Source organism: Chaetomium strumarium, assembly GCF_033439665.1.
Source record: "Chaetomium strumarium strain CBS 333.67 chromosome Unknown B0T15scaffold_7, whole genome shotgun sequence".
Classification (NCBI taxonomy): domain Eukaryota; kingdom Fungi; phylum Ascomycota; class Sordariomycetes; order Sordariales; family Chaetomiaceae; genus Chaetomium; species Chaetomium strumarium.
In genome coordinates, this window is record NW_026944435.1 from 989561 (window position 1) to 1002805 (window position 13245).

Below are 13245 nucleotides of genomic sequence, written 5' to 3' on the forward strand. Positions count from 1 at the left end.
GCGGATTCCGATGCCACTGGGCAAGATACCTAGTTCAACACGGTGAATATGCCTTTCAGGTGCCATCTTACCGATGTACCGTACATGCATTGAGGCAAGGGAGGTAGTCAGCAGCCATTTGACCTTCACACCGGTTCGGTTGAGAGGTTGGCGTGAGTTTCGCAGCTGTCACCTACAGGGAAGTAGAAAGGAAACCAGGCGCGTCGACTCTGAATGTACATAATCCACTTAACATGGATGTATAAGAGCCCGCCCGGTTGGAATCATTTGAGACTTTTCTAGGCGTGCCGGGACGACCCACACCCTCCGGCTACACTACACGTGTACGGCGCTTGGTTCCCTGTACTAGTGTACCAGTGTATGTGTCGTGGGGGCGCCCGGGAGAACAGGACTGACTCAGCCTTGGTGCCTTGATTCCACATACACACCCAAGGGGTGATCCACATAATCTGGAGGTCGCCGCATCTCGAGCTGTGTAGTGTGTAGTGTACACGACGAGCGATAGCAAGATGGTCTGGTTGATTTTGGGTAGGGATGTTATTCATGCCTGCATGATTATGCACCCTTGACCCAATATAGGTAGAGTTCTGAACACTGCTGCAGAAGACGGTCTGAATGGTAACTGTGATCATAGCTAGGTACCTAGCGGGCCGACGTCGGGACAACCGGCTCCGGTCATAAGCAACACCCAGAGACAGCCTACAGTATTTTGTGCCAACGAGGATAGCGAGATTCCGGGTCGCTCGCTACTCGGGCGTCCCATCTCGTTTGACGCTCTGTACACACCTAGGTAGGTATGTATTGCACATACCAGTGTTATGTACTGCCTGCGGCAAGATGGAGCTGCTCTTGGTATCGGCCCGGCTCACACGGCTCACCGGCCTACGGATATGTACCCCTTATTAATAACCTCTCAAAACTACATATAGTGGGTCACGGTCTCGGCACCGTTACCGGGATATCAAGTACCGGCGGGCTAGCGAGGGTCGCATCGCATCGGAGTGGAGGTTCAAAATCCGGCCTGCGTCGAATATTCTTCTTGGCTGTTGCTTTCTTGCGCACTTCATGTCTCGGCTCAGTCAACCGTTGGTCCAGTAGATGTGCCCGCTTTTCACCTCCATTGTTGACCTCCAACCTTGGGAAGCGCCGAGCTCTCAAATTCCACTTATTAGTGTGGACTGGAAGCTTCGAAATGGGCTGCCGGATCCGCACATGCTGGGCCCCAATGGAGCGCACATGACAGTTCCTCTATGTATATGGGTCGTCCGAACTGATGACCGACCCTCTGCTGCGCAGTACACCGCCTAGGCACCCCTAACAACCAGAGAAATTCAGCCAACAGGAGCGAGGCCGGAGGGTCCGGTTACTGTGTACTTGCGTGGAGTATCATGGTTGCGCAACAACGGTTCGCCAAGCTCCGGAGTAGTATAAGATGTATCCTGGATGAGTCCCGGGCTATTGTATCACCTGCTAGCTACCTGAGCTACCTACGTACCTTAATTAGTCAAGCTGCAACAGCGATGTGAGATTGAGCTGACGAATCAGTCTTGCCTCATTGGGAACATCGCTTGATTCGCTTGGAACTTGGCATGCAAAGCCAGAAAAACAAAATCCCGCAAGCCCGGGGTTTGTGTGGCCGGACAAATACATACAATAACCATGCAAGAGCGGGATGTTTCGAAACAGCAGCACCGCGGTTGGAGGTTGATGAAGTCGATCATTTCCCATGGATGTGCCGATCGGATCCAGCGTGGGCTTTCGGGGCGGTTATCCACATGAATGGCACTAAGCCCCTCTTGAGCAAGGCCCCGGCTTGGCATTCCCACTCCTGCGGAGAAGAGGCAACATAGCGACCCCTAACCCTGCGCATGGAATCCGCTATGTGCGACGACTCGACCGACAACCAGGTCCCCGACTCTGCTCCGAATTGCGGAGATGGCAAATTGCTCTTTAGAAATGCCAACAAGAAGTCTACGTAATCTGGGCCAGGCCTGAACCTTGATGGACGATTCCAGGTTTGTGCTGTTGTTTTGGACGCTCGACAGGCAATATCGGGTGCGAGTCGAGCCAGAGACCGAAAACCCGCGGACAAGTCCGAGTCCCTACGACAGACTAAACATCCATCACATCCCGCACCGGCAGCACGCAGCATGCACCCTGCGTCCCTGTGATATGATTCCTAAACATCCCTGTCTGCGGGCTTTGTCCCAACCCGGTAGAGGTGTGAAGTTATGACATCTATTGCTTCCGCGCCAGAGCGGCTGGGAGAAACACGCCATCTATGTGAGACGACCTTCCTATCCTGTATCTTACGGTCTAGATATGCCAAAACATGGGTATCACCTTCATGCTTCCCAAACCCGTGAACCGGTGAACGCCAAACCATTACCAACCACGGTGATCCGTTGCCCGCTTTCGAATGCAAAACCAAACCAAACCAAACCAATATCCAATGCATCTCGTGAGACTCGATCTCACCTCTTCACACCCACACCGACCGAGCTTTTGTGATCTCACCTCAGCTCCTTGCACTCACCGCCTTCCCTCCCTTGCTTTTCCGTGACCCCCTTCCCAATGTGGTCGAATCTTCCTCGCCCATCCTTGCAATCTCTCTCTCCTCACTCGGGCGGGCTTCCTTCCAGTCTCTGCGTTACTCATTCCCAGCCTCTTCCAGCGGACTCCCTTCTTCCCCCCAAACGTCCACCAGCTGTCCTACCCCAACCCAACCCGCCTCCACAGCAAATCTCACCACGTCCCCCGCGCTGGGGAACGATAGCACGTCCCTCGGTGCGCCAGGATCGAGATGTATCCTCAGCTCCGCCGTCTCCTTCTTAAAGCTCGCGAGCTCCTTCTTATCGCCCCTGAAATGCGAGACTAGATACCCGTAGAGATACGCCAGCCACAGCACGTTGGTGTACGGGTAGTATCCCCTCCAGGAGATGGGCTCGCCCGTGGTCTTGGATGTCGGGTAGGGCGCGACGTGCTTGTTCGGCGGGAGATATACCCTGTCTTCGTGGATGAGGTAGGAACGCATCTGCCTGTAGACGCGGCACTGCGGTGCGTGGGTGGACTGGAAGAGCGTAAGGTCCTTCTCGAGGTCGTAGGCTACTACTTCTGGCGCTTCGGATGCTTTCCGGGCGGGGTTCGGGTCTGTGGCGCGCGAAAGGCCGTAGTCTAAAATGGTGATGTCGAGGCCGGAGAAGCCGAATTGAATCGGGCTGGAGGGGGGGCGCTTGCTGGTGGCCGGACGGACTTGGCGGATGCAGATGTTGCCTTCGTGGAGGTCGCGATGCTGGAGGTACGTTCAGAATAATGAAGAAAGCGGGAAGGGAGACAGGAGACAGTGGGGAGAATGGGAACTTACCTCGAATTCGATAAGAGCTTCGGCCCGCGCCAAGGCTAGTGCCGTGTGGAGGAAGACATCCCAGACCTGGCTGATGGAGGTCACCTCGAAGTCTTCCAGTGCCGTTCCGGCATCGCCCAGCTCGACAACTAGAAAGCGCGTCTCGTCCAGGTATCGGCTCGGCGAGGGATAGAACTGCAGCCGGTCCGGGTCTTTGCGCTTCATGCGGCGGTGGAAGGCCTGGTGCGTCTCGAGGAGGGCCTTTGGTGCCTTGCCCTTGACCACATACCGCTCCTTGTAGACGACGAAGCCGGGTATATCGGAAAGCCACTCGGAGATGCTGAGCTCGCCTCGCATGTCCTCCTCCGAGTGGGGCTCCTCGTCGACCAGGCCGGAGCGTTGCTGTGCCTTGGTCTGCGGCCGGATGGGCGATTCGAGCCGGATGACCTTGATGACGGACGTCCCGTGCTCGTTGCTGACGCGATAGACCTCCGCGTAAGAGGCTTCCGCAATCTTCTCTATGCCGTTCGCGGCGGGGCAGACGTCGTCCCAGACGAGCACGACGTCATGGCAGGACTCCTTGTCCTCTTCGTCCTCGCCGCGGAAACTGCGCTGCTCGACAATTTCCGATTGCTCCCCGAGTCCGTTGTCGCGCATGGCTTCTGTCAAGATCCTTGAAGACATACTGCGATTTCGTTCTTCTGCTGGGGGAGCGATCGTGTCAAGTCTAGTCGCTTGCAGTTGTTCCGACAGTTTGCAGACGGGATCTTGCACGTCAACATCAACATCAGGCCGTGTATGCATAACACCCCCGTGACGTGTGGCCCGCGAGGTCCCCTCCGGCGGCGATTCTGTCGTCATCTTGATCGGAGTTCCGGGCAGCTGGGCAAACAGCTCATCGGCCCTCTCCTTCCGGCTACTCTTTCCATATTTCCGCGTTGTCGTCGTCCGAGACATGTTTGAATCAATTATGGCGCTTTACCTAGCGTAACTGCAGCATTCTCTAATGACAGCGAGGGCAGCTGTTTGAAGGAAGGTGACATAATGTGTAAGTAGTGAGATGCCGCCTCCTAATTCGTCACTGTTTGTCCCCGCTGTTGTCCGGGCAACGGCCGGTGTTAGCTCTCGGCTGCCAACCTGCGGAATATGTACCTTACTTAGGTAATTTTAACTCTTAGAGTTAGCAAGAAAAAGAAAGAAAAAGAAAATATAGAGAGGAAAACTGAGCGGGAAGCAAAAGTGAGTATCTTCTTTCGGAGCCTGATAAGGAGACATACCTATAGTCGGACCCCTGAAAGTTTGTTAGCGTCTGACTTGAAGACCAGGGTCAGCCCCAAAATCTCGATCTCAAACGTCAAAACGGCCAACTTTTCTCCGGAAAAAACGTATAGATGGACTCAGCCTTTTGGATTATCATACGACGCTCTATGTTTTTGCGTTGAATCAGCTCTTTTCGTAGTTTAAGAGTGTCTTTCGGGGTTAAGAAGAAGACCGCTGTCGTAGGTTCCGTGCTAACCATCTTTCAGGGGTCGTAGAATGGAACGACGGCGAGATGAACTCAAATCCTTTCCTGTGGAACGTACCGTACCTTACCCCAAGCGGTGTGTGGGGCTTCCCCAAGATTCAATATATCGGGTCCACAAGCTGCTGAGCGCACGGGCCCCTTGAACCATTCACTTGATTTTCATCTCCCGGATGCGCTTCCATGTCTCACACAAACCCTCAAGTGCACAATACAATGGCGAGTGTGCTCAACAACCTCTTTGGAGGCAAGTCCGCAGCCAGCGCTCAGCCGTCGCAGGCTGGCGGCGACTCTGGTAGGTGCAGTTGATGGAGGGGAACACCTGGTGCGCGGCAGCTTGCTGCTTCTCTTCCAAGTTCGATATCTGCTCTGGAAGCTAATCAGGATCGTAATGCTCGCACCATTGTCCACTCAAGGTATGGTTATCTGACCAGTACAGTGTTGCTGATCCGTCGTCGTCGTGGTAGACTTCGCCGACTTCTCCAAAGGTCCCGAGCCCTCGGCCACCTCCGTCCCGTCGGCGGCCCCTGTGTCGCCGGCTTCGAACACTTTCGGCGAGGCCCAGCCCCAACAGACCCTGCGTCCGTACACAAAATGGTACAATGTGCATGAGCGCTACACGCTGTCAGACTTCAAGGCCGAAGGCATCATCCTGTCCGTTATCGCTGTCGTCCTGCTCCTCCATCTCGTCGGCGCCCGTCTGAATCGCTCCAAGGCCAAGAAGTGGATCCAGGCCCACGCCGCGCCCCTGACCTCCGAATTCGCCCTCGTTGGCTTCGCTGGGGTCCCGCCCATCGTCGCGGATAAGAAGGGCGATGAGTTGGTCCAGGCCCTAGCCGACGCGAACGCGCAGCAGGGCGAGAAGCTGCTCAAGGAGAAGAGCCTGTTCGAATTCGCCACCTACGCGACTGGCCGCGGCAACGTCGCCTTCCTTGATGTGAAGCTCACGCTTCTGAAGCGGTTCAACCCGCTTACCGTGTTCTTCGAATACGCAATGGCCTTCTTCTTTGATAGCGTTGCTCAGACTTACGACGTTGCCGAGGCTGCGATCTACCCATTTGACGGAAAGGAGGCGCTCACCGTACCCGGCCTCCCCGGTGCTGCTGAGCTTCGCACTAAGGACAGCAAGAGCTCCTTCGACAACTTCGTCTGGGCCATTGTCCACAAGGAGGGCATGAAGCAAGTCCGCGATGACCGCTACGATGTTTCGCTCACCGTCACCAAGGACAACTCCAAGCTCCCGAACTGGTTGACCGTCATGAGCGAGAGCGCCGAGATTACCGACGCTCTGCTTACCCCTGAGCTTGCTAGGGCCGTCGAGGCCGCGGGAGACCTGTTTGAGTATCTCATCGTCTCGGACCAGCCGATTGAGAAGCCCAAGACGTAAGCCCGCATGCATTACTGAGTCCATAACCCGGACGTTTCGCTAATACAAGAACGCTGCAGACTCAACGAGACCGTCCCGCGCAAGCGCATCTTCCTTAGGTACCGCTTGCCGCCTAACGATGACTACACCAACCTCGTGCCCCTTTTTAAGTACTTCCTGCGCCTCACCGACAAGCTCGTGCAGGTGGCGCACTTCCGGCCGGAGGTGCTGCGCAAAGTGAAGGCAGCGCGCGACTACGTGGCGAAGGAAATCCAGAAGGCCGACGAGGAGAGCAAGGCCGAGGAGCGCGCCGCCGAGCGCGAGCGGCTCAAGAAGGAGAAGCGCGACCGGGAACTGAACGCGCTCGACGCCAAGGCGCAGAAGAAGTACCTCGAGAAGGAGCGCGAGAAGGAGTTGAAACGAAGCATGAAGAAGCAAACCATGAGGGCATGATTTCCGCCATAAGACGGGAACCTATAGAGGCGGTAGATCGACGAGATTTAGGGGGGTTATTGTCTGGTGTGGTGGTCAGGCCTTGCTCAGGATATGTACGTCTAAGTTGAAGAACGAATCTGCGCATGTGCATATGCCGCAGCAATTTTAATGTTTATGAATGGCGCGATCGGGTTTCTACCGAGTAAGGTACGTAGGTAATTACTGGTGAAAGACTCAAGGGAAGTGGACAGGGAAGCAAGAGGAAGAGTGAGCCAAGCTATACTTTCCATTAAATCCCCTCCGCAGCTGATACTCTCCGCGGTCTCTAGACCTACTGCCCATCCCTGGCCAGGATCTCCTCAACCCGCTTCACCTTCTGGTCAGCCGTCTGAGCCTTGTCGGTTCTTGGTGGAAAGGCACAACTTGTGTTAGCTTCATCAAGACATCCAAATGTGTTTGCAGGTTTGCACTCACCGAGTGCCGGCGCGCATCGAGGTCTGCACCCTGACGGCGCCTTTCTGGTGCACCACCGTATGAGCCTGGCCAATAACCTTCATGACCTCATCCCAGTTGCCTTCTGTTTTACACGTCAACTACGTGTATTCCATAATGGACAAGATCTATGTGAAATCATGGGAAGACACTTACCCACTGTTGTGCCAGCCGAGTGCATCGTGTAAGACAAGCCGCTGGCTTTGAGCAGCTTCTGCACCTCGGCGACTTCCTCCGCGACCGAGGCGTGGCCGGTCCCAACCTGGTAGATAGATGGTGTCGGTGTTACTGAAGTGAAACGTGGGGGGGAAACAGAGGCTATCTATCGCATTGTAGATATGCTAATAATAAAGGAGCTTACGGGGACAAGACAGAAGTCTACATAGCAGTGGAACGGTGTCGGGACGTTGGAGTAATCGGTTGGAGCCATATTGCCTCGTTTGTGTGAGTCTGACAGGCACCTGGTACGTTGAACAAAATGGTTGTGAGGGCGCTTGAATGTGACGACGGGCCTGAAGCCGTGATGTCGGTAGGGATATCGGACAATCATGGATCGCTTGGAAGCTGGGGGGTTGCTCTACCTTACATACCTACATGGAGGCAGGAAGTTGGGTCTTATGTGGGGCTCCGATCTAAGTTGTGTTCTGCTGGCAAGAGAAACGACGCACCTCCACCAAGATTGAAGACGTCACAATAACGTGTTACTACGACAACACGGAAGTACTGCACGGTTCCAGACCGCTCTCTCGACTCTCGAGTCCGGTCTAGGCTCGAGACAGATCCCCGAATGTCCGCAAGCTCTTCTGGCGGCCGCGGTCGGACAGAACACAGACAACGGATACCAGGCAACTTTAACAGAGGAGACAAAACTCCAAGCCATGCCCGGTAGGTCCCACGACTGTTTTAAGATACAAACCTTAAAAAGAACGGAAAGGAATGTCGTGAAGGGGGTTAACTATTCCGCTGTCTGTAAACCGGTTATTATGGGTGCAGATCACAAGCTCAAGTCACTGCTGAACATAACGTCAAGACGCGATGTTCCCGGCGGCCTCAGGGCTGACTCTTCCCCTGCACCGTAACACTCATAAGTCGAATCGATAGCATTCATTCCAAAGTAAACCCATCGACCTATAAGGCTTCCACTAGTCGGACGTCGAATGCTCGAGTCTGCGTCTTCTCGGGATCGGTCAACAAATAAGCCCTATCTCCTTTCCCCGTATAGGCACCAGAGCTAACTAGAGAAGAGGAAAGTAAAGTCACTCCGTAAAATCCATAACACCTTCCATCATCCATCCCAGAGTCACATGAAAAGAGAAGCGTGGAGACCGTGTCACCGTGAAACAGACTCCGCTCCGTAGACAGCCGCACTGCCGACCCCGAGGCCGCCCAGGACTGCCAGGCCCCAAGCCAGCGATGCTGACTCCCAATCGAAATCATCGTCCGGTAGGACGTCGGCCAAGACAAGGTCCGCCTTCGCAGCCGGGGTCGGTTCATATGTCTCATCACCGGGAGCCTCGTCCAGTTCCAGATCTGGCTCCGGCTCCGGCTTGAGTTTGACCTTCCTCGGCCGACCCCTGCGTTTCGGCGTCTGATGCGTGTCTTCGTTGGCCGCCTCAAAACTGGAAATACTGGACACGCTCGTCTTCTTCGGCCGGCCGCGATGCCGCAGCCTCATGGAGAATCCAGGGGCATGGTGCGACGGCGACGCCTCAAGGGCAGCAGGCTCGGCCTTCGGAACATGGGACGCTGCTTTGGTCGCAGCGCGCCGCAGGAGCGTAGGAGTCGGAAACACCTGGCGGAGCATGGTTGCCACGTCTGTCCCACGGACAGCAGCCCACAGACCCAAACTCAGAGCGCAGAGGAGCGCGTCCTTTCCGGCACCGGCAACCACAGGGTGGTCGGTCAGAGAGTCCAGGATCTTCTCCGCCGCCGTTGCAGTCCGTTCCCACTTGGACCTCTTCACCGTGTCGAACGGGATCTTGATGCTGTGTCGGTGTTTGCGCGAGCCGGGCAGGTTGTAGAGCACGGCAGAGACGGTGGTCTTTGCGTACATCAGACCGCTTGCCGCTGATATGATGTTGAACAGCTTGCTGATGCCGGGATACGCGTCGCGCGGATCAGAATAGACGTGGCCCCAGGAAGCCGGGGCAACAGCAGGTAGTATCAGCGCGGCGAGAGAGAAAAGCTTGGCCAGGACCACCGTCGCGGGAAACGTTGGCTTTCCGGCCGCGATTGGGAGCCAGAGCAGTGCCGCGTAGTAGAAAGTCAAGGGGACCGCGATCAGAGAAAGCTTAGGCAACCAGTTCTTCGGCTTCTTTGGCAGTAGACGATGCACGAGCCGCGCGAGCCTAGCCATGTTAGTTCGTTCATCAATCAATCTCCAGTTCTGGGCGAGAGAGTCATACCTTGTTTCCCGAGTTGGCATGGGCACAGGAGCTTGGAGCATTGCCACATGAAACAGGTTCTGAGCGAAAGAGAGGCTGACAAGATGAGGCAGCACAGCGTATGCCCAGAGGTGCGGGATTCTGCGGCGTCGCCCTTCAATGGCCAGCAGCGCTGTCCATGATACCGTTGCGAGGTCTAGCTGCTGGCCCCACCATAGCCTTCGAGTCTGTTCGGCAACGATTTCCATGGCGTCCATGTAGACTGGAGTGTCGCTTAGCCAACGAGAAAGGTGCGCACCGGCCTCGCACATGGCATCTTTCGTGCTCAAGGTGCTGTTTCCAAACAGACTCTCTGTCGTGAGCGGCTCAACTCCTCTCTCAGACGCCCACACCTTGTAAGAGAGGCTTAGATGATCCAGGCTGGAAGTCACGGCAAACACCAGTCCGAGCGCCGCTAAGCTGCCAAAGGCGACCGTAAGCTTGCTCCGTTCCGCGGTGCGGTGTCGCGTGTCCTGCGCCGGTCCGAGGGCTTTATGGGACCGGTAAAGGCTCCGCCCAACCGTCAAGGACGCATACGCAGCAGAGACAATGCGTAGGCCTGCTACCACTAGAGGTAGGTACCTTGTGCAACAAGTCAGCTCTCACTCTTCTCCAAACTGCCTGAGGTGAGTTGGGAGCTTTACCCTGATTGAGTCTCAATGTCCACCGGCGCCATCTCCGTCGCTCATCAAGCTTCTAACTCGAAACCTTTTGAATGAAAAGAAAATGAATTGAAGGTGCAGCTGCATTTGGCAGCCTCCAGAGCCTCACTACTAGCTTTTGGCCTCGAGAAACACCAAGGCACTGTCATGGAAGCGCGTCATGCTCCCTGGAATAATAACAATGTGCGAGCTATGACGACACCAACTGGCAACCACGCCAACTCCCGCCCGCCCTTATCTTATCGCATTCGTACAGTCTGTGCGCGCCGCAAAGGACGTGGGTCCAGGGATAATTCTTACCATACGCAGTACAGGCCGTACGGCAGAGGCGTTATTTCGTGATCGTCTCCGTAAGTTTCACACTTTGATACTAGCTGTTCGCAAATACAGCACAATGCCTGTGGACAAGTGCTGGCTCAACAAATGGCGTCTGCTGCGTAAGAATGCCTAAAGTGGGAATATTGCAGTCCGCTGCAACAGGGAAAAGACTCTGCATGGCCGGTTTGGTCCAGAGGCCTGTACGCAACGCTCAGGGGAGGGCCATCCATAGGCGGGTCTTACGTTGGGGAAGTACTACTCGATTGAGAGGCTTCCTCGTACCAATACCAGGAGCAGGCCGCATCTCAGAGCACAGCAGGGCGATGATATTGTCCAGATATCAGCAGGCGCTCCTGGATAGGTGCTGGGGGCCCTACGACTGGTACACTGGCGGGGACCACGGCAGATTCAAGACCAACCTGGAATCCACAGGACGCGTGGTAGCATTCCTAACCAGGCACCCTCATGAGGGCTCGCCCTAAACGGTTGAAAGCCTCGCCCGACTGGGTGTGCTATAAATCGAGCTCTCACCATAGTATAAGAACGATACGAAGAACCACCAAACGTACAATCCTCCTGCGGGGTAACATTCTAACAGATGTGTAAACGATATCCTTAATAAGCATCAGCGTCCGGAAGCCCTGCCACCACTGAGGTGTCCGTGTTGAAGCCCAGTAGTCATCTTTGTCTCGCCATGTGTTGCCTGTCTTGAGGTCGCAAAAGACGAGATTGCCACCATTCGTGATCATACCGGAGTCGATCCTCCATCTCCTCCAAAGCATCTTCTGGTGTACACTCGCGATGGGGAAGCCCAGTGATACCCTGGTAACCCAATGAGAATCGAAACAGTTTCGAGAGTGTCTCGAGTAGAGATACAATGCTCTCTTCTGGCACATCCTCAGCGTTTGCGGGGGAAAAGCCCTTCCTTCCGTTTCGAAGCATGCCCAGCCAGATCTGCCCAAGAATGGCGGCAACACATCGCTCATCCGAATGCTGGCAAGCATTCTCAGGCGCCGTTTTAGCCGTAACCTGAGCGTGGAAGAAGTCAAGGAGTTCCTGAATGCAATACAGCCGGCGGTCTACGATGACACCTGCCACGGTTGATACATTGGGTCAGTAGAAGGATAGTAGCATGGGAAGCAGCAGCAGCCGGACGTCGCCCACCTGCAATGTCTACTTGGTCGAAGTTTCCGTGAACAATTTCCAGGATGACTCGCATGGCTGATAGATTGTCCTCAGGAAGGGACACCACCCACTGCCTCTCAGAGTTCGTCGAAGGTTGGGACTCGATCCAGGGTCCAAAAAGCATCGCTTTGAACACCGGTGAGGCGCGTCGCAAGGTGGCTGAGCAGACTTTGAAATCCCTGATCCCGTCCGTTCCGCCTGACCCAATCCGCAGAACCAATTCGCCATCAGGGTCGATGATCACCACAGTGGTGGGCGAGCTCGATGGAGTGTCCACCGTACTGTTCGGCTGGTCGGCATCTGAAGCGCTCATTTGGAATTTTGAATTGGCAATGGCGACAACATTCTGGGCGTTAAAAGAAGAAAGAAAACCTGTGTTGCGATACAATACCACCCAAAAAGAAGAATGGAAACTACCTTGACCTAGGTACCTTATCCAGTCGGTTGGGAAGTTCAGCGCCACACCAGTTAGCCTAGTCGGTAAGCACATCCTATATCATGGCAGGTGACGCCACGGAATAACACGGCTTTTCCACTTCTGCCTGTCGAGATATCATTACTAGTACAGAGTGCGAGGGGATCCCGCTAGCTTCGAAGTCGATAGAAGATGCAGTCTATCCATGTTCCTACCTGGTACATCGCAAAGAGTGGTGGATTCCTATTCTGGCTTCCGTTACTTTTCAGTACGTGGAAGAGACCGAGCGCCGTGGACCGTCTAAGTGACAGCTACCTACGTACCTTATTAGCAATCGTTGGAGTTGCCTCACATCAGTGACGCACATTGCAGGCCCTGAGCAGCGACAGGACTCGTACGAAATTCGTATCACTACCATCAGGGAAGTTCCTGGCCATGGAACACTATGACAACCACAATCCTGGCAGTACATGTCTCACATCCTCTATCTGCTAGCTTCATTGCCCTGGCTGTGCGTATGCCTGCCGGGTATCAGGAGAGAATTCGTGACGGAACCACCACTGGGCTTTTTGGGTGTGATTCTACCAACAATGGTGATCTCCACGTGTTCAAGACGGATTCTATAGCTTTAAAGAGCATTCTTCAATTTACCGCTCTTTGCCGGCAAGCATCACGCCGCCAACTAAGGGTAGGATATTCCGTCGTACTGGTTTTGGGTGATTGACAGCCATGAGAACACTTATAACTCATCGCACGCTCGGGCTTTGTGGTTCTCTTACTTTCGAGTATAAGACCCTTAGCCTCCCGTGAGCAGAGCGGCAAGCGGTCCTCGCTACCTCTTAGGAAGAATATCAGAGACCCGTGAGGTTTCGCATGCGCTCTTAAGTAGGTACCTGATATCCAGAACGATTCCCCTAGCATCGCCAACAGCCAGTATGTCGTTCCCCTCCTCCATATCCGGAACGACTCTGATTCAAGCACTGGAGTCAAGTGTCTTCCTCGACCGAAAAGCCTCTAAAGACGACTGAAAAACCACCTGTGAAGGAGGACGAGAAAAAGTGCAGGATGTGAGGGAAGAATTTCA

General features: G+C 54.8%; 4 protein-coding genes across 4 annotated transcripts; 1 reads left to right on the forward strand and 3 right to left on the reverse strand.

Moving 5' to 3' along the window:
• Nucleotides 1–2554: 2554 nt before the first annotated feature.
• Nucleotides 2555–4436, reverse strand: B0T15DRAFT_296632 (uncharacterized protein). Its single transcript, XM_062863772.1, has 2 exons — nt 3365–4436; nt 2555–3292 (listed from the first exon to the last, which is right to left on the reverse strand). Exons 1-2 carry the CDS (start codon nt 4298–4300, stop codon nt 2651–2653), a joined length of 1578 nt encoding a protein of 525 aa, XP_062717993.1. The 5' UTR covers nt 4301–4436; the 3' UTR covers nt 2555–2650.
• A 645-nt stretch (nt 4437–5081) lies between these two features.
• Nucleotides 5082–6684, forward strand: B0T15DRAFT_514268 (uncharacterized protein; the record flags this gene model as incomplete). The annotated part of the gene is made up of 4 exons (XM_062868107.1): nt 5082–5160; nt 5222–5281; nt 5333–6248; nt 6312–6684. The coding sequence occupies 4 exons, from the start codon at nt 5082–5084 to the stop codon at nt 6682–6684; spliced, it is 1428 nt and encodes a 475-aa protein (XP_062717994.1).
• A 313-nt stretch (nt 6685–6997) lies between these two features.
• Nucleotides 6998–7588, reverse strand: B0T15DRAFT_496689 (YkoF-like protein; the record flags this gene model as incomplete). Its single annotated transcript, XM_062867197.1, has 4 exons — nt 6998–7070; nt 7141–7243; nt 7315–7420; nt 7520–7588. The coding sequence occupies 4 exons, from the start codon at nt 7586–7588 to the stop codon at nt 6998–7000; spliced, it is 351 nt and encodes a 116-aa protein (XP_062717995.1).
• A 900-nt stretch (nt 7589–8488) lies between these two features.
• On the reverse strand, nt 8489–10257 carry B0T15DRAFT_487429 (uncharacterized protein; the record flags this gene model as incomplete). The annotated part of the gene is made up of 3 exons (XM_062866436.1): nt 8489–9506; nt 9564–10163; nt 10226–10257. 3 exons carry the CDS (start codon nt 10255–10257, stop codon nt 8489–8491), a joined length of 1650 nt encoding a protein of 549 aa, XP_062717996.1.
• Between the last annotated feature and the right edge of the window lie 2988 nt (nt 10258–13245).

Excerpts from the sequence above, each read along its gene's own strand:
- B0T15DRAFT_296632 (XM_062863772.1), bottom strand. The coding sequence starts at position 4,300 with ATGTCTCGGACGACGACAACGCGGAAATATGGAAAGAGTAGCCGGAAG. Across the intron at positions 3,293-3,364 it reads AAGCTCTTATCGAATTCGAG|CATCGCGACCTCCACGAAGG; the intron begins GTAAGTTCCCAT and ends ACGTACCTCCAG.